This window comes from Dendrobium catenatum, unplaced genomic scaffold, assembly GCF_001605985.2.
Source record: "Dendrobium catenatum unplaced genomic scaffold, ASM160598v2 original_scaffold_183010, whole genome shotgun sequence".
Lineage (NCBI taxonomy): Eukaryota > Viridiplantae > Streptophyta > Magnoliopsida > Asparagales > Orchidaceae > Dendrobium > Dendrobium catenatum.
The window spans coordinates 21,027-47,556 of NW_021501429.1; the positions used below are offsets into that span (position 1 = coordinate 21,027).

A 26,530-nucleotide genomic window follows, 5' to 3' on the forward strand; every position below is an offset into this window, starting at 1 on the left:
TCCTTTTAAGATGACTCGATTCAAATTTTTCAAATAATTCTTCTTGACTTACATGTACTGTCATGTTAAACATATCCATTATGAAGTCTCATCCCTATAAAATGTACGTTTTTTGCATTGTCATTTGTTTCCTGTTCTTTGAAGATTATGTCTACAAAGAATGGACAGCAAATGGTGTTACAAAGAATGTACATTTTATAGGGATGATACTTTCACAATAGATATGTTTAATGCGTATTTGTTGCGTAATTTTAAAAATTAGACATCTTGATGCGTTAGAAATTGGACAGATAAAGAATGGACAACAAATGGCGTTACAAAGAATGTACATTTTATAGGGATGAGACTTTCACAATATATATGTTTAGTATGATAGTACATGTAAGCCAAGAAAAAGTACCTACAATTTTGAAACCATACATCTCAAAATAAACAAATTAAACATTACTAGTATATCTCCATTAAACTCAAAAATTCGAGCTGAGTTTTTAATGCATATTTGCTGCATAATTTTAAATACTAAATTAGAGTATTTATTTTATTTTAAAATACTCTATCAATACTAAAAAGAAACAAAGCAAACTTCAAATAACACGAGAGGTAAACTGCAAATAAGCCTTATGTTCTCTTTTCTATATAAGGTCCAAAGACATAAAGAAAAGAGAACATAGTGTTGTACTAAAGGCGGTCAAAACAATAATAAAGGACAATCAATATAATACTAAACAAACTTTAACCACCACAACTGTAATCAAGCAAAGCAAACAACAAAGATAGACGTAACAACATAAAGACAACAATAATAGCTATCAAATCAGTAATAAAGGATAATCCAAATTATTGATTTACTATGTAATCCTCAGTAAATATGCAAAAAATAGCAGTAATAGTAAAAATGCTCAATAAATAGGTAGAAAATGTACAATAAATAAGTAAAAAATGCACATTAAATAGGTACATTTATTTCTCTGATTTAATGATATCCATCATCATCCTCATGTACTTAGCTGATGGCTGACTAGAGGTATGTCGGTTATTAATTCCTCAGTGAAGCATTCGAGCATGCTTGTAAATTATATTATTTTCAAGGTGAAGACATTTGTGTTGAGTTTTCCTCTATGGGTTAAATACACATTAAATAAACACTATATACACATTAAATACACATTACATTCTTAGTATTTATGCACTAAATAAGCATTAAATATACATTCTCTAGACACTAAATATTTAGCACATACCTAGAAAATACATAGCAAATACACATGAATTACACAATAAACAGAAAATACTTATATATCTACAATTAAAGCTTTATGGAGTAGTTTTAAATTTTTAATCATTCAAACATAGTCATTTTATTATCAAATGATTTATTTATCATTCAATCATTAGAAACAAATTTAATTACGATGAATATTTTACTTCAACAATCAATCGTCATAAATATACTTATTACATTTGTTGCTCAAATTCAATGATATCCATCATCATCCTCATGTACCTAGCTAATGGCTGACCAGAGGATCCGCTGGTTATGAATTCATCGATGAAGCATTCAGGAATACTTGTGAAATTACATTGCTTATCTTATGCCTAACTGGAGGGTACCCTGATTATGATTTCCTCGGTGAAGAATTCAGGCATGCTTATGAAATTATACTGCTTAGCTTATACTTAACTAGAGGGTACACTGGTTATGAATTTTTCTGTGAAGTAATCGGGCATGCTTCTAAAATGACATTACTTAGTTGATGGCTGACTGGAGGGTACGATGATTATCATTTCCTCGGTTAAGCATTTGGGCATGCTTGTAAAATTATACTACTTTGAAGGTGAAGTCATGAAGACATTTGTGTCTTGTTTTTCTTCATGGTTAGTTTTCCTATAAAAAATTAATCTCAAGAAATCTTAGTTATAATATGTAATAATGTATAATGAAAATAAATTAGTCAGGAATTTAAATCATAGTCTTCAGCTTCATGTTTTCTAAGTGGCTTATGAGCCTTGCATTCGATATGCCTTTAGGCCTACACTTTAGAGGATATTTCACTTTTGCAAAAGTTACTTATGTAAACTTGTGATTTTTTCTCTTCTCATAAAAAATCAAATCGATATTTTCAAACATATCCTTCATTATAACCAACATGTATTGTTCAACCTCCCTACTTAGCTACGCTACTATGCTAATATGATATGCAAACATACTGATATGATTTTCGAATATGAATCAACTAATTGCTTCATAATTATTTTGAGAAGATTTTTTCATTATTTGGCTTGAATATATATAAATTTTTGAGCTCTTGCTAACCATCTCAATCGTTGGTACTTTTCTTAATATTCATCTGCCTTAAAACTCTCATGCAGTGAGAACACAATAAACCCATCATTTCAAACTTCATGCATGTGCATTGAATACTTCCATCTTATGCTTCAAAATCCACAACCCAAGGATTATAATGATCCTTTTTCTCTTTATAATAGACAAAAAATTTTAAGGAATCACACAAGAAACTCTATACTCATTCCACCAATATCTTATAAAAATTATTCTTCAAAAAATGAATATAATTTCTATGAATAAAATTGAGCAGCTTGCTTTAATATTAGGCCATTTTTTGTTAGAGATTCTATTTCGGACTGGAGGCATTTATAATCCCCATCATGTTCATTCTAGCACCAATTCCTCATTACCTTTTCTAAACCCAGAAACAATCAGTTATAGAACTTGTGGGCTTAGAAATGTCATGACACAAACTATTAGTATACTCGCTAAACTGTATGGATAGAATGCTTGTGTTAAAATAATCCTTATTGAATGTTGTTGATCAATTATTCCTTGTCTAATGAAGATCCTCTAACCAATCATGATTGTGGTGGTTCCCTTCTGTCATCATTTCAACCCATGTTTTCTCAAACTCCCCCTTAGAGTCACATTTGCTGAAAGACTTATGGAACAAGTCTTTAACTTTGTTGTTGCTATTGAAGAATGACACTTTGCTGGAGCCCTTTTATATATATGTCATTGGCATAGTCTATAGTGAGTGTGAGGTACTGCAACTTCTTGGCCCTAGCCATTGTCTGGTCTTGATCCGTAAATATTATTTTTTAATGTTTATGACCCATTATTCACACAAAAGTTATAAACTACAATGTAAATAATTCAATCGTCTCTTATGATAAAAAGGTTACCCCAAGTAAAATATTTTACCAATAATTATTGACTACGATAAATGGTGTGCTTACCAAATTATATTTATTAAGTCTATAATTAGTATAAATAATTATCACAACACCAAAGTAGTCATAATCTATCCTACCAACTCCATCAATCCAAAAAAAATTAACAATATATCAAATTCATCAATTTGAAGATTCCAAGTGAATATGTTGTCATCAGCTTGATAATCTTTAAATAATTGATTCAAAATATTAGTGTTCCCAAATTCAATCTTTATTATTCTCTCTTTTTGAATAGTCACTATAAGTCGAACCGATTGTCCATGAGTAATGCCTTCATGAAATAGAGTTGGTGAGAATGGTCATCTTGGGTGAGAGCGAATGACTGATATAGTCCATGTATGTGACAAGTGTCAAGCCTGTTAGCTTCGGAGAGGAATCCACAATCTGCCTCATATAGGGCGAGCTCCTTGGAAGGATCGATCGAGTAACCCCTTTGGTCATATTGGGAGATTTCTTGTGCAAGTTCCCTAGATGGGCCTCCTTTGATTGTGACTTCCGTTGCTATGAACTATTTATTGTCTGCTAAATATCTATAAAGACGTGAACTAACAAGTTTCCCATGCTAATTTTTTCTCAACTAACCCTAAATTAAGAGGTGGTGAGATATTTAGGTTTCGTTTTGGATGACTTTTTAATATTTTTTAAAGCAGTTTTTTAATACAAAAATTATAATTTTGTATTAAAAAATTATTTTAAGAAGCATGAAGAAGGCCTTCCCAAATAATACCTTAATAATTTTAAATAAAATTTCCTTTTTGATGAACAATCTGGCCAGTCCTACCAAATCGAGTTCGTCTAGACCGATCAGACAAGGCCGGATTGATCCACCAACCTCAAAAGTTCATATTTAACCGTTCATATCTAAGGGTTACTGATCGAACGGCTTCAAACCACAGCACGTGCGACAGAGGCCCGAAGCGATGTACATGCGAGACTCGCACAATTATGGCCCCTTATGTACGAACGCAGCTCGTATTCTCGTAACGACGCCCAGAGAAAGTAAACATTTTCACGGCGAGCCGTCGCACGAAGTCGAGCAAGGTACTCTTTTCTGATTTCTTCTCTTCGCAGCTCCGCCCTTTGTTGCCTTTTAGGTTTTGATTTCGTCCATTTCCGCTTGATGTTTGTTCTCTGCCCCTGATCGTGATTTTGGAAGTCCAACTCATAAAGCTCTTTCCTCAGTTTGCTCCCTTTCATGCGAATTGGCTTCATTCTGTTAGCCACTGGCTTATTAATTTGTTTGAATTGATTTTACATGCTGTTTTTTTGTAAAGAATCTGCGTAACTGAGTAATTCGATAATTATACTTTAAAATTCACTATTTCGATGGAGTGGAACTCGTTTCGCTTATTTAAATATTAAGAGAAGCTAAGGTGCTACTGTTTAGAGTTTAGTCTGGTCTGTGTCTAGGGATATGGATTTCTGGGCGTGTTTACTATTTGTTTGACATCATGGTATTGCCATTTACTTGCATTGATCGCTCTACTGGAGTTACTACTGATTAAAACCCTAATTTGATTTTCTCCAAAGCTGTTTTTTACCTCTTAATCTTAAAAGGAATTTATAACAGTGAATTTGGGTTCGGTGGGGCTTCCTACATATATGCGCAAGATTTATCAAGCGTTTGACATGCACAAGAGATTTAGGATCCAAATTGGCACTTGTTTGTTTGAATCTCCGGTTAATTACCTTTTCCTCTGTTTTTAAAGTAAAAAAAAAAAAATGGAAATTGTCTCCCGTTTCTTAAACGGTTGTTTTGTTTTTTTAAAGTTGAGATTGTACCTGGTAGTCTAATAAAAATTTATGTATATGGTCCTCATGCAAAAATCCCTCTGGAGTATTGGATATTTACTCTAAATAACTAGACATTTTGTAAAACCTCAGGACATTAGAGCACAAGGCAATTTTTGTACCACTTGTCAATACTCAAAATCATGATTTTCCTTGAGGAAAAATTTCACTCCCTTGTATTTATTTAGGGGATTTACGGTTTTGGGTAAATATCTTGCACTTCTGATGCATTTTTCCCATGAAGAGTTTCTAATGCAATTTTTCTTACTCCTACCCAAATACACACACACTCCCCTTCTTAACAAGGAATAGAAGAGCTTTGCTAAACTAGTTATTAATTAGCTTTAAGTAGAAATCCAGAATTCATAATTACTGTTGCAAATACCAATGCCCTGATAGTGGTAAAGGGTGAAACTTATACACTGTTTGCCATATATCTTTGTGCCATTAACATGGCATTGGTGTGGAGTGGTGATATTACATGGTATTGATCTGTTGGTTTATCTTAAATTTTGGAGATAGTCAAATAGATCCTAGCTCTTTGCTCAAAGAAAAGGTTATCTGCCTTGCTTTAAATCAACCCAATAGCAAATCTTATCACTCGTTACACAAATGATTTTTTGTTTCTCAGGTCTTCTTCTAAATATCTTAACTATATAGTTTCAATGGCATAATGATTTTCATCAATTCTTTTTATTAACATATTAACCTGGGAGAAGTGTCATTAACGGATCATGGTGTCTCTGACTATCATGGGGTTCAATAATGATTTTTTGTTAATTCTTCTTCTAAACATCTTAACATGGGAGAACTGTTACTAAAATATCATGGTTTTTCTAACTACACTGAAAAGGAAGAGTACATAAGCCTTTGTTTTTTTGTGGCTCATTTTAGTTAAAATAATTCTTTGGGATATCTTAAGTTTTATTTGTTTGTACTGCTTGGGAGATACTATTCTCGCAAAGTTAAACTTTTCTATGTACAATAAGCCAGAGTTTTTGGCTAGGCACTGCAAATTCCTATTCTTTTTTGGATAGGCACAAATAGTTATCTAAAGGATATTTGGAAAATATTTTTAGTGTGTTTTAGATTACACTACGTGGTCTAATTCTTCCCTCTAAACACCATACAGTGTTTTCTATGTTCCATAAACTTGGCTTGTGGGGAAAGATAACAACATGCACCCTTAGAAAATCTATTTTCATAGGTTATCGTGTGCATTTTTCTACTCAAATAAAAATTAGTTTTTTACTCTTAGTATATTAAACAAATATCTTACAGTTATTTCTATAATCCAAAAAAAAGATGGGCTCAAATAGCTCTTCAATTGTTCATTACTCTCTCTTATTGACCCACATGCTGAAAGTCACATGCTGACAAATTGCCCTTGGTGACTCACTCTCTCACATGTTCGCGTGATTGTTGCTTCTCTAACACCTTCTAATGCTCGCTCTCTTACAACTTGCTTGATCACGGCTTCTCCCATAGTGACTTGCTTGCTCGTCAACCAGTTGGGATCACTTTGTCTTTGCCGACTTGCCTATCTATAACCTTTGTCTTGGCTGCTAGCTTGTTCTCTAATATCTCTGTTTAGTCTCTTACATTGAAGAAGCCAGAGGTCTCTACTCTTTGTTAACACCATTCAATGGATCTCTAAACCTTGTTATAAGGGGAATTCATTAGGAGGTAGCCATTTTGTGGATTTTATAGTATATTTCTCTTTGTTTTTCATACTTGGTTGTTTGTATAAAATACTTTTGTTTGACCCTTATGGCCAGACATTTGTGATATTCACGTCCAATGTTTTATGTTTTTGTTATTATATTTTTGTGGCAGAATATGATTGAAATGTTATAGAGTTTAAATTTTGGAATTTATTACTAAAAGTTTTTTTACTTTGAATTTTGATCATATTTTTTATTTTTGAAATATTTAAATTATAGAAGTCATGAAGCTTTTGCCCCCTAATACTGGGGCTTTTATTTTGCCCCATGGTAGGTAAAACACGCCCCCTTATGTATCCACCGTTTGTTGTTGAGCATTTAAAGTTCTGCATGTGAGCTGTTTAGACAAGCAGACCCAAATAGTTGGGATAAGGCTAATTGCAGTAACCATTAAATCAGCTGTCCAGATGGTATAATTTCTAAGGATGCAAAGGCATTTGTTTATGACCTTCTATTCATGTAATTTTATTAATTGAGCGTTAATTATGCAGAAAGATCCTTTGATCTGCTTCATTTTATTTTTGTGGTTGTGGTTGCCAATGAGGATGAAAATTGTATGTATGACAGGAATTGCATTTCAATGCTTAGCAAAGCCACAAGGCCCATAATCGATTTCCTGATGTTTACTTCTTTACTAATATAATGAGCATCAAGTCTTGATCCCAGAACCATGAGTGGTGCATCTAAAAGGTTGCATGAAGATGGAGGACACTCAACACCTATTAAGAGGTCACATGAAGAGAGTAGTATGTTCTCTGGACTTGGAAAGACGATTCAGCCACATGCTAATGATTTTCACTTGCCTTATGAACCTGGGCATGATGGAAGACCAGTACCTGGGCATGATGGAAGACCAGTAAAAGTCCAACGCATTGATCCTCGGGAAAGTGATAAGAGGCCTTTACATAGACCGTCTTCCTCTCCCAACCATGGTGTGGACCATCCCACTTCTTCTGAGAATAGATCAGAATTGAGAACTTCCAAGGAATCAAGAGATGTAAAAACTGTAATCAGGGAAATAAAGTCAGATACCAGGGATTCTTGCATTGATATAAAGATAGATTCACATGTCAGTAAGGTTGAAAGCGATATAAGAGACCCAAGGGGTGATGAAAAGGAATTAAGATCTGATAGGGGTTCTTACAATGAGTCCAAGGGTGCCGCTAAATTTGAAAGAGATACTTATGCAGCATCTGTGTCTCATACAAGCTGGAAAGAGAGCAAAGATCACATTTGGCCTAAAAGATATACTGAACCTGCTAATGAGAGCATGGAGTCATGGCGAATTGCAAGGCATTTACAAAACACAAATGAAATTGGGAAAGACCAACCAGCAAGGGCTGAGGATAGAAATTCTTTGGGATCATATGAGGGGGTTGCTGAGAACAAGGTTGAATTTAAAGGAGAAGATAAATTCAGGGAAAAGGATAAGAAAAGGAAAGATGATAGACAAAAAGATTTTGGAGATTGGGACAAGGACAGAATTGACCTTAGAGGAAGCATGCAGCTTGGTGAAATCAACAGTGAGAGAAAGGAATCGAAGGAAGATAAAGAATTAGAGAAGTGGGAGAGGGAGCGAAGGGATCTGCTGAAGGACAAGGAACAAAATGATCAGGAGAAAGATTTTGTAAAGAGAGAATCTCCAAATTCTAATGAAAGGGAGAATTCACATTATGTGAAGGAGGTACATGAAGGGTCCGGAAAAATTTCTGACCAGGTTGTTTCATCATCGGATCCTAGGAGGCCTAAAGATGATGGCTGGAAAGTTTCTGATAGGGATCTCAGAGATAAAAAAAGAGAAAGGGATGCAGATGTAGGAGATAGATATGGCCTGCCTGGAAAGTGTTATGAGAAGGACTTGGATGATGGTACTGATGGAGATGGAGGTTTGGATAGAGATAGAGATGCTTTTGGTTATGGTATTCAGCAGCGAAGAAGAATGTTACGGTCCAGAGGCACCACTCAACCGACTCATCGAGAACCTCGTTTTCGATCTAGAGCTCGGGACCATGATGGGTATGATTTTTCAACATGCGTGTGGCATATTTTTACTTTCGGGATCAAAGTTTTTTTTGTTAAATTCCACTTTGCATGCTTGTATATCATAGTTGGCATGCATTCCAATAAGTTGCTTTTTTATTTTTCAATCAAATGCGTGACAATAAGTTGCTGTTGTGGTACTTTTTATTGTTCCATTGTGAGTTCTAATTGATTAAATATGTGCGCAGTTAGAATCAACACCTTACCTTTTCCTTTATTTAAAAATCTATCTTCTGTGATCTTTTTGGTTTTAAACTGCTAAAACCAGTGTGCATGGTGGGGTTCTGACTAATTATAACATGCATTTATTTAAAAGAACAAGGAGACGGTTTAGATTAGCATGACGAGAAATTGTTGAAAGATGCTTTCCGTGCTAGAAACAACACAGTTCATCTTATATAACAAAATTTCATTTTCCTTGGTGACCAAGTATGGATTCATTAGACAGGTCTTGTGCTGTTGCCTGAGAATATATGAAGTTGATCCTGCATAGTTGGTGTCGGCTTAGTGATACAGTTGAAATTTACAACTTTATGATAGGCTGTTGCACATTTCTAGTGGTGTTTGAGTAGGAATTACGACATTTGTCATGTGTTGATACATAATTTCTAACTATTATTTTTGATCTTTTTTGGTTGGAGCATCCCTTCTATTTGACGAGAATACTACAACAACAACATCAAGTCTTTATTCTACTATATGGGGTCGGCTATATGAATCCTTTTTCTCAATTGTGCCCTGTTAGAAGTTAAATTTTCATTTAAACCTAATAAAGAAAGGCTTGATGAGAATGGTGTGCAAATATTTTGTTAGCTGATTGCAATCATTTACTAATGTTTTTTATTGATTTTGATTCTGAGCTTATATATATATACACACACACTTTTTTTTTTTTTTTCATTTGTTGATTTTAACTGTTACAGTTCTGATAATTTGCTCCCCTTTATTCTTTTCAGATCTCAAGGTGAGTTAGTCAAATGACTTGCGTATTTGAGGACCTTGATGATGCAAACAGCTGTTACAATTTTTGGACATGAGCAAACATTTTTTATTGATGACAATCATCTTTTTCTGAAGGGATAAGAAGTCATTAGATTTTTGTTCAAGCTTTTTCTTTTGCAGATTAATTTCAACAAAAATGAGCATAGAAATTTTATTTCCTTTTACTCGTTAAGTCTTTCTGATTTCTTTATGAATATTGCTTGAACCCATAGAAATGCATTTAAAATAAATATGTGGTAGAATAATTTATTTAGAGGGTGGGCAGATGAATGCTTATGTTGTCTTCACTTGGATAAGGTTGCATACATCAATCATTCACTAAACTTTTATTGGCAAAAGCCTCATACAATAGATATGGTTTTTATAAAGAAACTTCTAGTTCAGGAATGGTAATTGTAATAATTATTATTGTGTGACAAGATGTACTGGCATATGAAACAATTTACCAGAATTGAGTTGCTTCTCATATTCCTACGTTTATACTAGTTCTCAAAGCTTTAATGTTCTATCTGTAATTCTGGGAATAATGGGAACTACTCCTTATTGGTGTGGTGTATAAATAGATTTGAATTCTTAAGTTGGAGTTTAAGATGCTAAAGTGACACCAAAAGCAATGCTACCTTAGCTGGTGCAAATTTATCTTTAGTTAGGCCATTGTACGTTATGTTTTTGGTATCTGCGCTGGCATATATATACTGAATTGCTGAAGTGGTATCTGCGCTGGCATATATATACTGAATTGCTGAAGTGATGCGAAACAAAATCCTGATCCCTTGATCTGAAGCCCGTAAGGGTTGCCGGCCATTCATGACCGTTCTCAAGTTTGTTGTTCCTGATCTCACGTGAGCCTGAGATTTCCTTACTATTAACATCTTGATTTGCATGCACTTGTCTGTTGTGATTCACACTTCTCCATCAAACTTATTTTTTTCATCTGTTTTGTGATTTTATATATGTGAGCTTATCCATGACTACCTCTAAGTTCTATTTTCATGAGATAAGCATTGTCAAATTATGTGACCTTTGATCGATTATTTTTGCGGTAACAACAAACTCTTAATTTTTTATTATAATTATGAGGTCTCCAAGGCATATTAACTAAATAAACTCTTGGGTTAATAAAAAAGAATATTGCATATTTGTTGAATACTAATTCCTTTGAGTATGATGTAAGGGAAAATTTTAATTTTTAGAAGTCATTTATTTTTATCATTATGAGGCTTGAATTTTTTTTGGATAATTTCTTGTTTCTTCAGCTCAATTTGATATTCATCTTGTAAGTTTGATTGATTTAAAAATTGACTAAAACTATATTTTTGATTGTGGTACTAATACCAGTTTGTTGGTTTTAAAGTTTTACTAATTTTTTAGTTGGGTAATCATTAAAATTTCTTGTGGCATGAATTTCTCATATTTTTAGGTTATATTAAAAGAAGGCAATATCTTGTTTTACTTGGTGGTTTTTGGAGTTGTGAATTATGTGGTTTTGTATATTGCATCATTTAGTTGTTTTAAAATTCTGGACCTTAGGGCACTGTATCAAATTGGTATCATAATTCGTGATTCCCTCATCTTGTCAACTAGAAGTAGGACAATAATTGCTTTATTCAATAAAATAATAAGTGATCAGTTTAAATGTAATAAGATAAGTTATGGTTCTAGGCACAATAATATGACAATCATGAGATTCAAAATTATATTTCTACACTTGATAGAAGGTTAATCTAAAGGAATTTTTGGAGTGGATCAATAATTTAGAAGATTTTTTTGAAAGATATAATTTTCCTGATTTTCAAAGAGTTGAATGTGCCAAATCAAAATTAGTGGAATATGCTAACTAGTATTGTCAAAGTGTTGTTACTAAATCCACATTGGCTTCTATGATATATAAAGCTTAAAGAGTAACATTTGTCTTTCAATGAATGCAGGGACCATTACATGATCAATTTAGGGCCTATTTGGTTGCAAGTATACAATTTCACGTATTTTGAGAATGCAGTGTGAAGTACATGCGGTGGTTTTTGATTTCTCATGGTTGTTCGGTTGATTTTAAACTTTATGTTGGGAAATTATTTTTCTTATTTGATTGGGTGTAAAGTTCATAGTAATTTGAATAAACAAAACCGAGACATCTTGATAAATATGCAAAGTAGAAGAAATAAATAAAAAAATTAATATTAATTTACCAAACAGAAAACTCTAATCCTAAAGAATGTAATCATAAAATATTAAAAATAAAGCCCAGTGATTTGACGTTAGATGTGGTTGTGTGGGAAGTAGTCAAGGGCTATGTTGGAGGTTGGGTCACAAGTCAGTTGTAGCTCGATGCTGGCGCAAGAGGTGTAGTTGTTGGCCAAGGACAACATAGGAAGTGGGGTTGTAAATCAAGGGCAGCATAGGAAACTTAATGCTGGTAGCTGTTGCACATTGATGATAGCCTGGTGACATCACCAACATCATGAGAGAGGGAACATAGGAAGCAGGAAGGGCTGCAAGATTTCTTCTGTAAGCAATGATGAATTTTTAATTTGCATTGATTGTCAAATTTGGAATGCATTGAAATAGGACTTTTTCGGTTTTTTAAACTCCTGAAAAATTACTTTGCATCACTTTTACTTTGTATTAAATACTTTTAAAAATTATAACTCATTTTTTGTTTATTATATTGCTCAAATGCTCAACCAAGCATTACCTTAAGGATTTTGTAAGCCAAGTGATTTTAATTTGTTTGAGTATTATGTATGGTTTAGAGGACTTGGAGCTAAATATTATTTACCTCTAGCCAAACATTTGAAATGAATTATATTACAATTGACAGAGAATCATGCACGAGGCTTTTTACATTAAGTTTAGATATTGAGGAGTATTATTATAATTCTATTCGGGCTATCACTCCTATAATTAATGCCTTTAAGGAAAAATCATCATATCTCCCTGTAAGGACTATCATATATATATATATATATATCAGTACAAGAATCATGCATGATTGAATTTGATTCCAGTGCTGATATTAGAGTTTATACACCTATGGCTAATGCCTGTACAAAAAAATTATTATTATCTCCCTCTAAGGGCTATCATATACATGCCATCACAAGAATTGTGCATGATTGAATTTGATTCTAGTGATGATATTAGAGTTTATAAATAATTTATTTTAGGTTGTTCTGGATAGAAGAAGATTTACAATTACAATATGAATTTACACGTTGTTATTGAATCATAATATACTCCATAATAACATGTTCATGAATCTGAATCTATTCTCGAATAAGGGTCTAGATTTGAAACTGAAATCGGGGTACATCATCATATTTGAACTTGAACCAGTAGCAATGATCATATTCCTGAATTTGAAGTTGACCAATCATGTCCATTGAAGTTTATGAATCAAGTAATCAACAGAGCAATTTAAAAATGCAACTCTTGATTAGTTATCTAATGTTAATTTTGACTTTAGTTCTTTATTTCTTGATATATATATATATATATATATTACTAAAGAAATCTTGTGATGAAAGTTTAGTTATATTAATATTTTATGTAATTTATTATTGAAAAATGTTTTTAAAGAAATTTGAAATTCAATAATCCTTCTTCTTAGTCAATTTTTAAGTTGCAGAACTCTTCAAAAAACCATATTTAAGCAATTTGGGTTAGTCTTATTGAAATGTTTACCTGCTCATATAAGCATATCATATTTGTTCTATTTGTTTTCTTTAAAGTTTCTTTATCATTTCTTTTAGGAATAAGCTATATGTTTTTATTTGCATCCCTTAGGACCCATATATGCATGATGATATTCTTCGGAAGTAGGAAATTGACTATTAGTTTTGGCAATTATAATTTAGTTATTGATGTGAACAAAAGATTGACAGAATTTAAATTAGGTGATAATGATGTGTTTGAATCTAGAAAAGTTTTCTACACATGCCTTTAAGAAATTAAATGCGCTATTTGAAATTATAAAGCACATTTGGATAAATTCTTATAAATTAGAAAATATAGGATGTTTTGCCATTATTAGTTTTTAGTATGTATGATTTGACATTATTTCATGAACACTAAATGAATGCTTTGTGAATTCACATCTAATACTATCTTAAATTTTTACATTCTTGTTCTTGAAGTTACGTTAGATGATGAAATGATGATGTACTCAAGAGATATCTTGTGCACTGATATTATAGACTTATTGACATTATAGACTTATTTATGGTGAATTTTAGATTACATTGTAGGAAGTGCAACATTTATGTTTTGATTTTCTTGATGAATGTCAAATGCTAAATTATTTATAGTTGAAATTTTCATTACCAGACATGCTTTATTGAATTTAAAACTTCACACTTATTGAAAACAAAAGTATTGTCAATTGTATAATCATGCATATAATGTTATTTATGAGAAATGATAGTGTACTCTATTTTTGGAAAAATATAAAATACACAAATTGCTAGAGCTGAAATTATCTTTTCTGGGATCCTTGGTGGGAAGCAAACCATGATTCCTCGATCCTAGGCCATTTGTGATTATCTTCATGATCGTTGTTCTTGATTCCATGAGAGCTTGAGCCTTTTGTGATGTTGACCTCCTGATTCACAGGCACATAACTTCATTGTGATCTAAATGTCTTTGTTGCACTTGTTTATGACTTTTGTTTTGCAGTCATATCTCTGCGACTATTTTTGCACCTGCCTCTATCTACTATTTTTGTAAGCTGAGCACCATTGGATTATATTAACTGAGTGTGATTGCTTTTAAAAGAAGACCGACCTTGTAATTTTTATCAGAATATGAAGTTTTTAATGATGTATGCTTTTGACATGGTAAACTTATTGTTTTGTTTTCAATCTTGTATGCTTGGTTTGTTGTTTATACTTGATACCTTCGAGTGTAGTGCTTTGGAAACAATATTTGGGGGAAAGTTATCTTCTTGTATTGATGCAAGACTTAGATTTTTTGTATTTGGTGATATTTTACCTTGTTCTCTTTTCTTCTATATAATTCCATATATTGCTTTTACGAGCTTGATTAATTTTAAGCAGATTGGCTACAAGTGGCTTTTTGATTGTGTTGTTAGTTCCAATTGCATATTGTTCCTTTTGTAGCTTCAAATTCCTTCTAAATTTCTTTGATTCGAGCAATCATTAAATTATCTTTTGCTATGGATTTATCATATTTTCGTGTTTACATCAACAAAATACAAGTTCTTAACTTAATTGGTGGTCTTTGGAATTGCAAATTTCAAATATGAAATGTGTGGTTGTATCATTTAGTTGTATTTGTAATCCTAGACCATAAAACATCCTATTTTATACAGATTTGGAATTAAATATACCTCTTTTGTAAATATGCCTGGATGCTCTATCTTTATGATGATAAATCCAATGCTTCTCTATTTGTTTTTATAAGTTTATTTTTCTTTGTTTAGGATAGTTTCTTCCATTGTTTTCTGGATGCTTTCTTAAATATTTTGATTCATGCCGGGTAGGTCGACTATGGAAGCCATACATTTATTAAGAGGTTTGATGGAGAAATATAGAGAAAATAAGGAGGATCTACATATGATATTTATTGATTTAGAAAAAACATTGATAAAGTTCCAAGAGAAGTGCTATGAAGAGTTCTTGAAAAGAAAGGAGTTAATAACGCTTATATTCAAATCATTAAAGATATGTATGCAGGAGCTATTACTTGTGTTCAAATACAAGGTGGTTTGACCAAGTATTTCCTATTTGTTGGGTTACATCAAGATCAGCCTTAAGCCACTTATTTTTGCTTTAGTCATGGATGTTCTCACTAGAAATGTGCAAGAGAGGTACCTTGGTTGTATGTTTTTGTGATGATATTCTTCTTGTTGATAAGACTAGAGAGGGAGTTGAAGGTAAACTTGAATTATGGAGGTCACCTTAGATTTAAAGGTTTTTCGCTTGAGTAGATCTAAAACGGAATATATGGAGTGTAATTTTAGGTAATAGACCTAGTGAGGGGATTGTGATTTTGGCGATCAAGTCATTAATAAGAGTACATGTTTTAGATATCTTGGATCAATTGTTCAGTGTGATAGTGAAATTGATGCGGATATTATCAGCATAATTCAAGTTGGATGGTTGAAGTGGAGGAATGCATCGGGCTTGTTGTGTGATAGAAAAGTACTACTCAAACTCAAGGGTGGTGAGGCCTGCAATGCTTTATGGTGCCGAATGTTGGCCATTAAAAGAGAAGCATAATACTAAGTTAAGTGTGGCAGAGATGAGAATGCTCAGGTGGATGAGTGACTTTACCCTTAGAGATAAGATACAAAATGTGCATATACGTGAAATGGTTGGAGTAGATCCAGTAGAAGATAAGATTAGAGAGAGTCGCCTTAGATGGTTTGGTCACATAAAATGGCGGCATTCCGATGACCCGGTTAGGAGAGTAGAGGTATTAGATTTGACTTATGTTAAGAAAGGTAGAGGCAGACCTAAAAAGACTTGGTTAGAAAATATTAGGAATGACCTTTCTTTATTAGATTTAAACGAGAATTTGACTTTTAATAGAACATAATAGAGAAAAAGGATTCTTGTAGCCGACCCCACGTAGTGGGATAAAGGCTTGATGATTTTGTTGTTGTTGCATGCTTTCTTAAATATTTTGAAACAAGTTGTGGTATTTTTTTTTCCCCATGAGTTCTACCCTTTATTTAAAACTTCAATTTATTTTTTAGTGAGTCTGATGCAGGACTAAGTGAAATTAGTCATGCAAATAGATATTTAGGCTATAAGATAACATCAAAGACAACAAAATAAACTTCATAAAACATTAAGAACAATGAGAAATTTTGAACTATTAGATCATGTGATAGCAAGAAACTAACAAGTAAATACTAAACTTTAAAAAATAATTGAATTAATTTAGACTAGCTAACATGGGTTGGCAGAAGTCCAACATTTAATTAAAGGACTAGTCACTAGAGTTTCCGATCACTCAAATTTTAGTACGGCTTGACAGATTAATCAACACATAATAGATGTACTACTATGAATGAAATGAAAAGATCAATATTTCGTTAGATGAAGAACAAGGGAAGGGTTTGATACTTAGCTCATGACTGGGAGGAATGAAGTCCTTGATGAAATGACGGCTAGGTCCTCCTTGGATTCCCCTTGAAACCCTTACTCTTTGATAAATTGATGTTCTCGTTTCAAAAGTAGATTTTAGGTTTTTGGAAAGGTAGAATAGTGAAGGAGAAAATAAAGTTTTAACTATAGGAGGATTTGGAAGTGGAGAAATCAGCTTGGGAGGTGAAAAGGTAGAGTTGGTTGCTTGGGAAAGAGAGAGAGCTGATTTGGTTTGCTTGGGAAGGGAAGTATTTGGCTTGGGAAAAGAAAAAAGTTAAAGTGGTTGCTTTGGGAAGAGAGAGAATATAATGTTGCTTGCTTGGGAAGGGAAGTATTTGGGTTGGGAAAATGAAAAGTTGAAGTGGTTGCTTTGGGCAGATAGAGAATTAAATGTAGCTTGCTTGGGAAGGGAACTATTTGGCTTGGGAAGAGGAAAAGTTAAAGTGGTTGCTTTGGGAAGAGAGAAAAGTTAAAGCTGTTGTGGGTTCCCAAATGTCACAATTAATTGAGACAAACACTCAATTAATGTGAATTAATTACAAGATTGGGAAGCCCAAGTGTCTAGGGTGTTGGGGAGAAGGTGGAGGCGGGTAGAATGGTTCGAAGAGAGGAAGTGGTGAATTGAGGGCAGCAGGTTGCTATAGCTGTGGGGATTATTAGATAGCTAGAGAAGAAGAAGAAGAGATAGAGAGGGAGATGATATCAACCAAGAGCTCACAAGCTGTTGGGTATTTCTTTGCATTTCTCCAAAGGACTTCACACAAACTCAACTCACCAAGAGAAGAGGAAACATATAAGTAGAAATTTTATATCAAATATTCATCCTCCTTACAAGAGAACAATTGGCCATATGTATAGGCACCAAAACATAAAAGGAATAAAAGACAAGAAGGCCTTTGGTTAAACAACACAAAAGCTCCCTCAAGTGAGGGTTTGTAATAAAATAAATAACATCACATAAGTCTCCTACAACACATGAAAACTAAAAAAAATCTAAAGACTCAATCAAGGCCGTAGATCTTCACCCTCTACGGTGATAAACCTTCCAAGCTCTGATGTCCCCATCAGAGTCTCCCCCCATTAATTTTATAATTTTTTGTTCATGCTTATTGGGTGGGGATTCTCGAACATTTGATTTTGAACTGATCATTAAAAGTGTTTCTGATGGTGTATATGCTGGCATAGGCAAGGATAAGTCTGCTAAAAACTAAACTTTTTTCTTCATCTTAAAACTCTATTTGACATTTATTTACAATTTGTTTTTCTAATTATACGTATTTTTTCAGAATTCTCATGATTTGGACAGGATCCAATTTGAGTTGGCAGTTTTTTGCCGTTTAAATAAGTGGATCTATAGCTAACTGATTATACCTCTTTTTTTTCTAATATCTATTGAAGTTGAAGATTTCACACTTTTTGTATTTAAGTAGATTGAAATTTTAAAGGGCTGTTTCTAATCTCCTTAAGCAGTTTATTTCAGAAAAAGGTTGTGTCTAGGTGCCCATGCTTATCTTGTTGGCTACGTGATTTCTTATCTGATTTAAATTTTTTAAAAAATGTTGGACAATTTTTTCCTGTGTCAGAAGTAGTAAGTTTGTCAATGGAGACATGGCAGCCTATGGAGGAAAATTTATAAATTACCCAAAATTTATTCTGTTGCAAGCTTTTTTAAACATTTTTGTTGCATCTGTTTTATGTCCGTGAATATATGTTTGCCTGCACAAGGTTTGGTGGGACGGTTATATTAATCTTTAGTTGAGCTTTGCTATTAATTGTGTTTTTGAATGCTTGGGTAACTTTTACTAGACTTTGAATATCCCAATATTCTTGTTATGTCTTGCCTATGCGAAATGTTATGCTGTTCAGATGGCAGGTTGATCTATAATAGAGCTTTGGCTATTGTAACCTCATTATCATGTTCTATTTGTGTAGATTAATTTTGAGTCTTGATGTGATATTTTTTTTTTTTTTTTCAATCAGAGCCATCTGAACAGTATTCATGTAGCCGACACCATATAGTGGAATAAAAGCTTGATGTTGTTGTTGTAGAGCCAGGTTATAAAGTTCAATCTGTACTTAGAACTGTATTGTCCATATATCTAAGCCACTTGTTGATAATCCCCTGTTTTGGTTCAGTGTTGCTATAGATTCTTGATTGTGATTTTACCTTTTCAAGAAGAAATTTTTTCTTCTGGATTTTTTTGAGGTAACATGTTGCGGTATTTCCCATTTATTTTGTAAGGCTTTCTTTATTTCTTAGGTAAGCTGGATATATCCACCGTTGTTTATAAAGCTGGTGAATGCATGCAAGAAATTTTAAGAACTTGGAGGGAGTTCGAAGCATCTCAGGATAGTAAAACTGCTGAAGCCTCCCAAAACTATCCTACCCTTGAAATTCGAATACCTGTGGAATATGTTACTTCTACCAATCGCCAGGTGAGTAATCCTTTGGGTTTGTTTGAATTTGGTCATTTGCTGTGGTAAACAGGGATGGAATGATGCAGAACTATTTTACAAGAGCTTGGTGATTAATTAACTACTTTAATGAAAGAATATTTTCTAATGAAGAAAGATGCCATTTCTTTGGCTCTAAATCTTGTTGTGAAAGATGGGGGTGACGTAGTCATATTCAAGGTAACTTGGTCCTATTAAACTGATAAGAGTGAACATCAAGTTGACATGGATGTTAGGGTGCACTCTTTCTTATGATGTGGGATGACTCTAGCCATAATAAAGAACATTTAATAAGTTTCTTTTTCTGCAGAGAATGCTTTGATTGAACTATTTTACCCATCATCATACTTTTTTCCTGGATCTGCATATTTTGGGCCTCTTATTTTTCAAAATATGTATTGTAGTCTCAAAGGTTTGGGAGACACAGATTTTGGCACATTCTATTAGCTCATTTAGGTCCATTATGGTGAAGTCTCCGGTTTTATTTAGTATATAGGTTATCAAAAATCATGGATTTATAAAATTATGTTTCTGCATGCTACAATATGCGCACCAGACTAGTCGATTGCTTTTTGCCCTCATAGTCCATATTTAGTTGGTGTGGTTACCACTATCTCCTATGCATGAATCATGATGTAAGCATAGTTCTGTAATCTAATTATTGTAAACAATGAGATGTTTCCGACTATGTTTGCACAGTTCATTGAAATAGAATTCAAAGTGTCCCTATTATTGTGTTTATTTGTTGCAAATGTTGCCATTGAGGGTGTTATTCTTGTCCAATAACTCTAGGTCAGGGGTGCACAACTTTGGGGGACAGATATATATACAAACGATTCAGATCTTGTTGCAGGTTCTTTCTCGACCAAGCTTAGATAATTTTTCTAACTTCTCATGTAATTATATAATGATATCCTTATCTTCTTTACCAGTTCTCATGCACACTGGATACTGTTGCCCAACATCAGCTCCTCCTCCATCTGCAATTCATGAGTTGAGGACGACAATTCAAGTGCTACCTCCACAAGAATGTAAGTCAATCATCATCAGATATGCTTATTGTCGATATGTATGGTATTGTGGATCATGAGAGGGAGCTGCATTCATCAATTCTTCTATTTGAATACTTTAATATCTGTTATGCGTCAATTTTTCCTTTCATCCATATGGAAAGTTATAAAGAAATCAATTTAATGTTTCTTAGCTGCAACTTTTCACTTGACAATTGCATTCCTCTCATTTTTCTAATTCCTGATGATGAAATAGGAGGTGTGTAAGGGATGCTTGCCTTGGGGTTCTCTGGGGACAATTATCTTAGTTATCTTAGTTATTTTCACATGTTTGAGGAGTGGGTAGAGGGTGATGAGTTGGTCAAATTTTGCAGGGAAGCAATCATCAATAATGTTATGAGGGAACAGGACCAAAATGGTCTCTTAACTCTTTATAAATGATCAAAATAATTCCCAATTATATTAAATGATCATTTTTGTCCCTGAAGTTCTTAAAAAAGAACCAAAATAGTCCCATGGTGGAATTATTTTGGCTCTTTAAAAAGTTGAATGACTAAAATAGTCTTTTAATATAGTTGGGGATAATTTTGGTCTTTCATAAAGAATCATATCAGGAAAAAAAAGTTTGTTGGAACAAACTATGTGCTAGAATTTTCTCTTGAACCGGACAACTAGGCATGCAAACTCACAACTCACACATGAACAATAACCTTGGTAAAGCTGAGAAGGACGAACAATAACTTCTCTGTACGGACAAGAACCTGAATAAGTAAGAAACATGAAAAAATAGCGAATCGTAATAATAATAATAATAATAATAATAACAACAACAAAGAGTTAGTGCGTGGAATAAAAAGAACAAAAAATAAAAGTACATAAATAAAAAGTTGCAAGCGGCGCAGCAGACCATGAACAAAAAAGAAAATAATAGGAACGAAAATTGCAGAAAAATTAAGGTGCAAGAAAATAAAATAACAAAAATAAAAGCGTTAGTAAGCAGTGAAAATTATAATAAAATAAATAAATAAACAAATATTAGTAGTTAAACAGTTTCAAAAAGTCTGTTATTCAAAGATGTGTTTCTTGTTATAAGTCTCTGGAGTTCGAAGAAAATTATTTATTTTATTTTATTTTTTGAATTTTATTTGGTGATGATATCAATCCGAAGTAAGGATACTTTTTCGTGAGTTTCTTTTGATATTATGATTCTATTTTGAAATTGTTTTATTTTTTAGATTTACAGTCTAAAATTTTATGATATTATTTTAGCACTTTGTAAAACTTAACCCAAACAGTTGACCTTAAAATTTTCCTTAAACAACATCTTGCCTTAAACATAAATCAAAGTGTATATTGACTAAACCGGTTAATTTGGTAGACTGAAAATAATATCTTTCAGACAAAGAGTCTCCAAGATAGAAAGATAATTTTTTCAAGGCATGTGAAAAAGAAAAAGATAAGGAAGGCTAAGAAGATAGGAAGAAAGACATGAAAATTTGAATAAAAAAAGTTTATTACAAACCTTGTAAAGTTTTTATTCTATACTCCAAAAGATGTTTCTCGACTAGACAATTATTTTCAAGAGAGAATTCTCTAGCTTTCTCTCCATCACTTCTCTTTCTCTCTCTCTCTCTCTCTCTCTCTCTTTCTCTCTTTCTCACTTACAAGCTCACTATTCTCCAAGTAGCTCTCTAAATGATTCACATTTACAAACCCTCTCTCATTAGTATTTATAGAGTTCTTGCCATAATTATAAACTTAATTTTTATGGTTGAACACATCTTACTATAATTTAAAAGATATAATTACAAATAGTGACAAATATTATTAAAGAAGATTTTTTTTGGAATCTTTCTCTTTTATACTTGTCATTTCAAAGTAACACTTGGATGATGTAGATTCCTTATATTGGGTATGCATAATTTCCTAAAAGTATTATGTATGTATGAAAAGTACTAGCACTATTCATTCGCATAGTACTGTAGGGCCCACCATACTTACAAATATTTGTCTCTGAAAATATCACCTATAGAGTTAGAAAATGTGTACATTAGTTGTATTAGGCGTGATCTTATTCTATTTATAGTATTGGAGATTGTATTTTTGATAAATCAATATTTCTTTTACTGTTGGATAAGAAATATTTAGATCCATCATTTTGTAATTTTTTACTAGTTATATATTTTTGGTTTTATAGTTAAAAGTGTAGAAATAATTTTCAGCTAATGGAGTGTCCAAGTATATTTTCTCTTTCGGGATTTCTCCAACAAGCTTATACATAAAATTATCTTTTTCATATTTTCAGATACAATCAGAACTTTGTACTATAGCTCTCCGATGATCTATTTGGTTTTAAGAGGAATGTATAATCCTAAATCTCAGAATTTCTCCTAAATGTAAATATATAAATGCTTATGGTCAATGATGATCTCGATCTCCATAGTTCTGATTTTATATGTATGTTTGTTTGGTTCAATTCTTTTCTTCATTCTATTTTGGTGGTGTAGAATCAATATAAAATTATATTGCTCTTGTAGGTAAGGATAATATATATATTTTTTATCCTATGGAGTTTTTAGTAAAAAATGTCTATTCTTCTATCTGTTTCAATCTATACAGAGCTTAATAATTCATGAATTAGTAATAATTGAGGGGACATATTTATATTTCTCTAAATAAAATTCTAATTTATATCTAATTCAATAAAAGCTTTGAATATATCATATTTTATCTAGCATGAACATCCTTCATGAAGATTATTCAGATTAATATATTTTGGTGTATCTTTCTAACATTTTTGAGTAAAATTATGATATATTTTTTGGTTGTTGAAATTTCACTTATTTGAAAATAGTCTTGTGCGAAATGTCCTAGAAATTTACTAAGTATTGTAAATTCTATAAAATTAGTTTGATAAATAAGTTCGTATATCTTTTCACCTTTTTCTCTGGGAGGATTATGACCCTTTCTACAATCTTCAAATTACTCGAAGAACTTGATTCTTTGTATGAGTTCTCTTGCAATAATTCTTTTGCTTTTATTAGGAGCTATTTTATTATAGCCATAGTTTCTAGGAAGTATTCTTAATTTTTTTCTTCTTCATCTTTTCTCAAAATTTTGAAACTGTTATAGCATATTAGGGAAGAAAAAACATGATAATTCGACCATTATTTTTCTCTCATTTCTTTGTGAGCCTTATAGAGGTCTTCATATCATTACCAAAAAGTTTTTTTTTTATGCTTTTAGTTGTTTAGCTGCCTCACTCTAACTTGCACATATTTTTGATTTGAGAATCTAATATGTTCCCATTTAATGTATAAGCCTTTCTTAATATAGTCAAAGAATTTTATCTCCTTTTTTGAGCTCAAGGTGTTTTTAACTTCTTTGTTATGCTTAGCAAATATAACAATAAATTCACAATCAGTTCTAATAGAATTTCATTTTTATCAATATTAAAAAAATAATGTTTAAAGATTATAAATTATTGCAAAAATTTCATAATCAAGAGAAGTTAGATATTCATTTTCATTATAAATTTTAGAAGCATATCTACAATTTTTTCTTTATTTTTGTTAGAAAATTTATTTGATTTCCTGATAAGTGTTCCTCCCATTCTTTATTCATAACCATCAAATTCTATAATCAAATAATCTGAATAAAGAAAAAGAGTTAGTTTAGGCAATTTTGAAATCAAATATTTAATTTTCTATACTAGTCCTAAAAATTTTTAACAGAGAAGATGTTTTACTGGTACAAAATATTAAAAATTTGATTTCTAAATTGCTTGAACAAATTCTTTCGCTTGATTAAGATTATTTGATCGTACATTATGATGATTGTGAACTAGGATGAAAATGAACAATTATCAGGAAGCCAAATAATTTTTCTTATAAAAATGAAAAAAAGATCTCTAGATATGTTTTTGAAATTTATAAAGAGAAGATATCTAATTTCTCTTGATTATGAAATTTTTGCTATCATTTATAATCTTGAAACATTTTTTTTTTAATGTGATAAAAATGAAATTGTTATTAGAACTGATTGTGAAGCCATTGTTAGATTTGCTAAGCAGAACAAATAAGTAAAAAATATACTGAGCTTAAAAAGGTGGATTAAATTCTTTGACCATATTGTTAAAAAAGGCTTATACATTAAATGAAAATATATTAAATAAAAAGATAATTTCTACCCAGATTAGTTATTTATGTAATTAAATCTTTGATAAATATCATATTTAATTTTGTTTTCTAAATATTTTGTGAAGAATTTGATCTTATGAATGTTTTCGACGGGATGTAGAACAAAGATAATAAAGGAAAAATATAGCAGAAGAAAAATAAAGAAAAGTAATGCTTATAATTATAAAATAAAAGAATGGTTAGATGAATGACAGAAAGATCTCATTGACAACATATGAAATATAAAAGCTGATTCCACTTCTCTGGGATAAAAGAAACTGATTATAAGTGCTTTAATCAAACCCTTTTTATCAAAAACTAAAAAGAATCCTGAAAAAATTTCCTTCGCTATGCTATCTTTCCTCTTTCCAAATCAGGGGTATATGTAAGCTGAAGTGAAGCAGTTGAACAATTAAAAGCATCAAAGAAATCTTTTTGGAAAGGATATGAATACCTCCAGCAGACACAAAGAAATAAAAGAAAATGTAGGGCCGAATTATTATGTTTTTTCTTATTATATATGCTATGACAACTTCAAAATTCTGAGAAGAGATTAAGGAGAAACAAATAGAGAAGTGATGCATTCATGTTTTTAATTTATTTTGTTTTGATGTAATATGAACAATATTTAGTTATCCAATGTTGAAGAACATCCAATGATCATGGTAGGAGGTGCTTGGACATGAAAAGTCTTGGGTTTGTTGGCATTTGGGTCCTCTTTGTCCTTTGGGCTGTTTGCTGTATTTCTGTTTGGGACTTGGCTATTCTCGGGTTGGGCATTGGCTACTTGGTTTTGAGCTTAAAAGGTTGGGTTCTACTTGGTGCTAGCTCATTAATGCTTGAGCTGAAGTTTAGCTCATTATTTGGAGGAGTAATTGCACTTCCTAGCTCATAAATTAAAAAAAGGTATGTGGAGTGGATCTTGTCTCTTCCCATTCTTGTGTCTCTTTGGTTTCTTCCTTGAGAGTAATTGTAGTGGGCTGGTTGTCTTTTGGGATTTCTCCCTGGCTACTTTCCCATGAAACCTCTTCCCCGTTTCCTATGTTGGCTCCTCGGGTCCCTCTCTGGCTGCTTCCCCGTGTCTCCCTGGTTGGGTCTCCCGTGAATTTTCTTCCTGTTTTATGTACAGAATTTGGGGGCTATTGTGGTGTCTTTTTGGCCTTTCATTTCCCCAAACCTGATTGGTTTTGGTTGTAGGTGGAATGGCTGTTTGGCCTCTTTCTTTTGCTTATAAATTAGAGCTGTTTTGGAATGAAAGAGGTTGTTGAATATTTGAGCAAAGTCTCTACTAAAAACCCGAGGGTTTCTTCTCTTGGAAAAGCTTGAGAGCTTGTTCCACTCCCTTTCCTCCTCTCTATTTTGTCTTGGCATCTAACCTCTTCTTCTCTATGCAAGTTCCACTCCACCTGTATCCTTCTTCTAGAGCTTTTGGAAGTTGTTTGTTGGCTGATTTTTGGAGACATTTACCGGAGGAGTTTGCTAGGACGTTGGACTCTTTTACAGTAGTGGACCCTTGGTTTGCAAGCCTAAGCACTATTTTCATATATTTTCCTACTCTCATTGTATGTGAGGAAACCGTTAGACGGTTGTTCTGAGGATAACATTTTTATGTTATAATTTTGTTTCGTTTGATTTGACTTTTCATTTATCCGGATGCTTGTTTTGATGTTTGCAAGTTAAAGTGAATCGAGTTTTGGTTTTATTTTGGCCTTGTGTTCTCCAACTTGGCTTTATATTCTAGTTTGTTTACATCAAGAAGATCTCCTAAAAATAATGATTATAGAAAAATAGCTTCGGATTGAAGCGAAAGAATTAGAGTAATATCATCAAGTTCTTTCAGTAACTTGAAGATTGCATAAAAGATTTGAATCTTCTTTGGAGAAAAAGGTGAAAAAATATAATTTTATTTATCAAACTAACTTTGTAGAGTTTATAATACTTTATGAATTTTTGGGTCTTTTAGCATAATGATATTT

General features: G+C 32.4%; 1 protein-coding gene across 3 annotated transcripts in view; it reads left to right on the forward strand.

The window, feature by feature from the left end:
* Positions 1–4,157: 4,157 nt before the first annotated feature.
* LOC110109288 overlaps positions 4,158–26,530 on the forward strand; it is a 68,292-nt gene continuing 45,919 nt past the window's right edge. Inside the window, exons 1-6 of one of the 3 annotated variants that reach the window (XM_020840280.2) lie at positions 4,158–4,287; positions 7,329–8,777; positions 9,758–9,765; positions 19,173–19,348; positions 20,159–20,219; positions 20,299–20,397. In XM_020840280.2, the coding sequence (XP_020695939.1) occupies positions 7,432–8,777; positions 9,758–9,765; positions 19,173–19,348; positions 20,159–20,219; positions 20,299–20,397 (1,690 nt within the window). In that variant the 5' untranslated portion in view covers positions 4,158–4,287; positions 7,329–7,431. Of the gene's footprint in view, positions 4,288–7,035; positions 7,172–7,328; positions 8,778–9,757; positions 9,766–19,172; positions 19,349–20,158; positions 20,220–20,298; positions 20,398–26,530 lie in introns of those variants that run through there. The other 2 variants (XM_020840283.2, XM_020840281.2) reach the window with 2 other exon arrangements.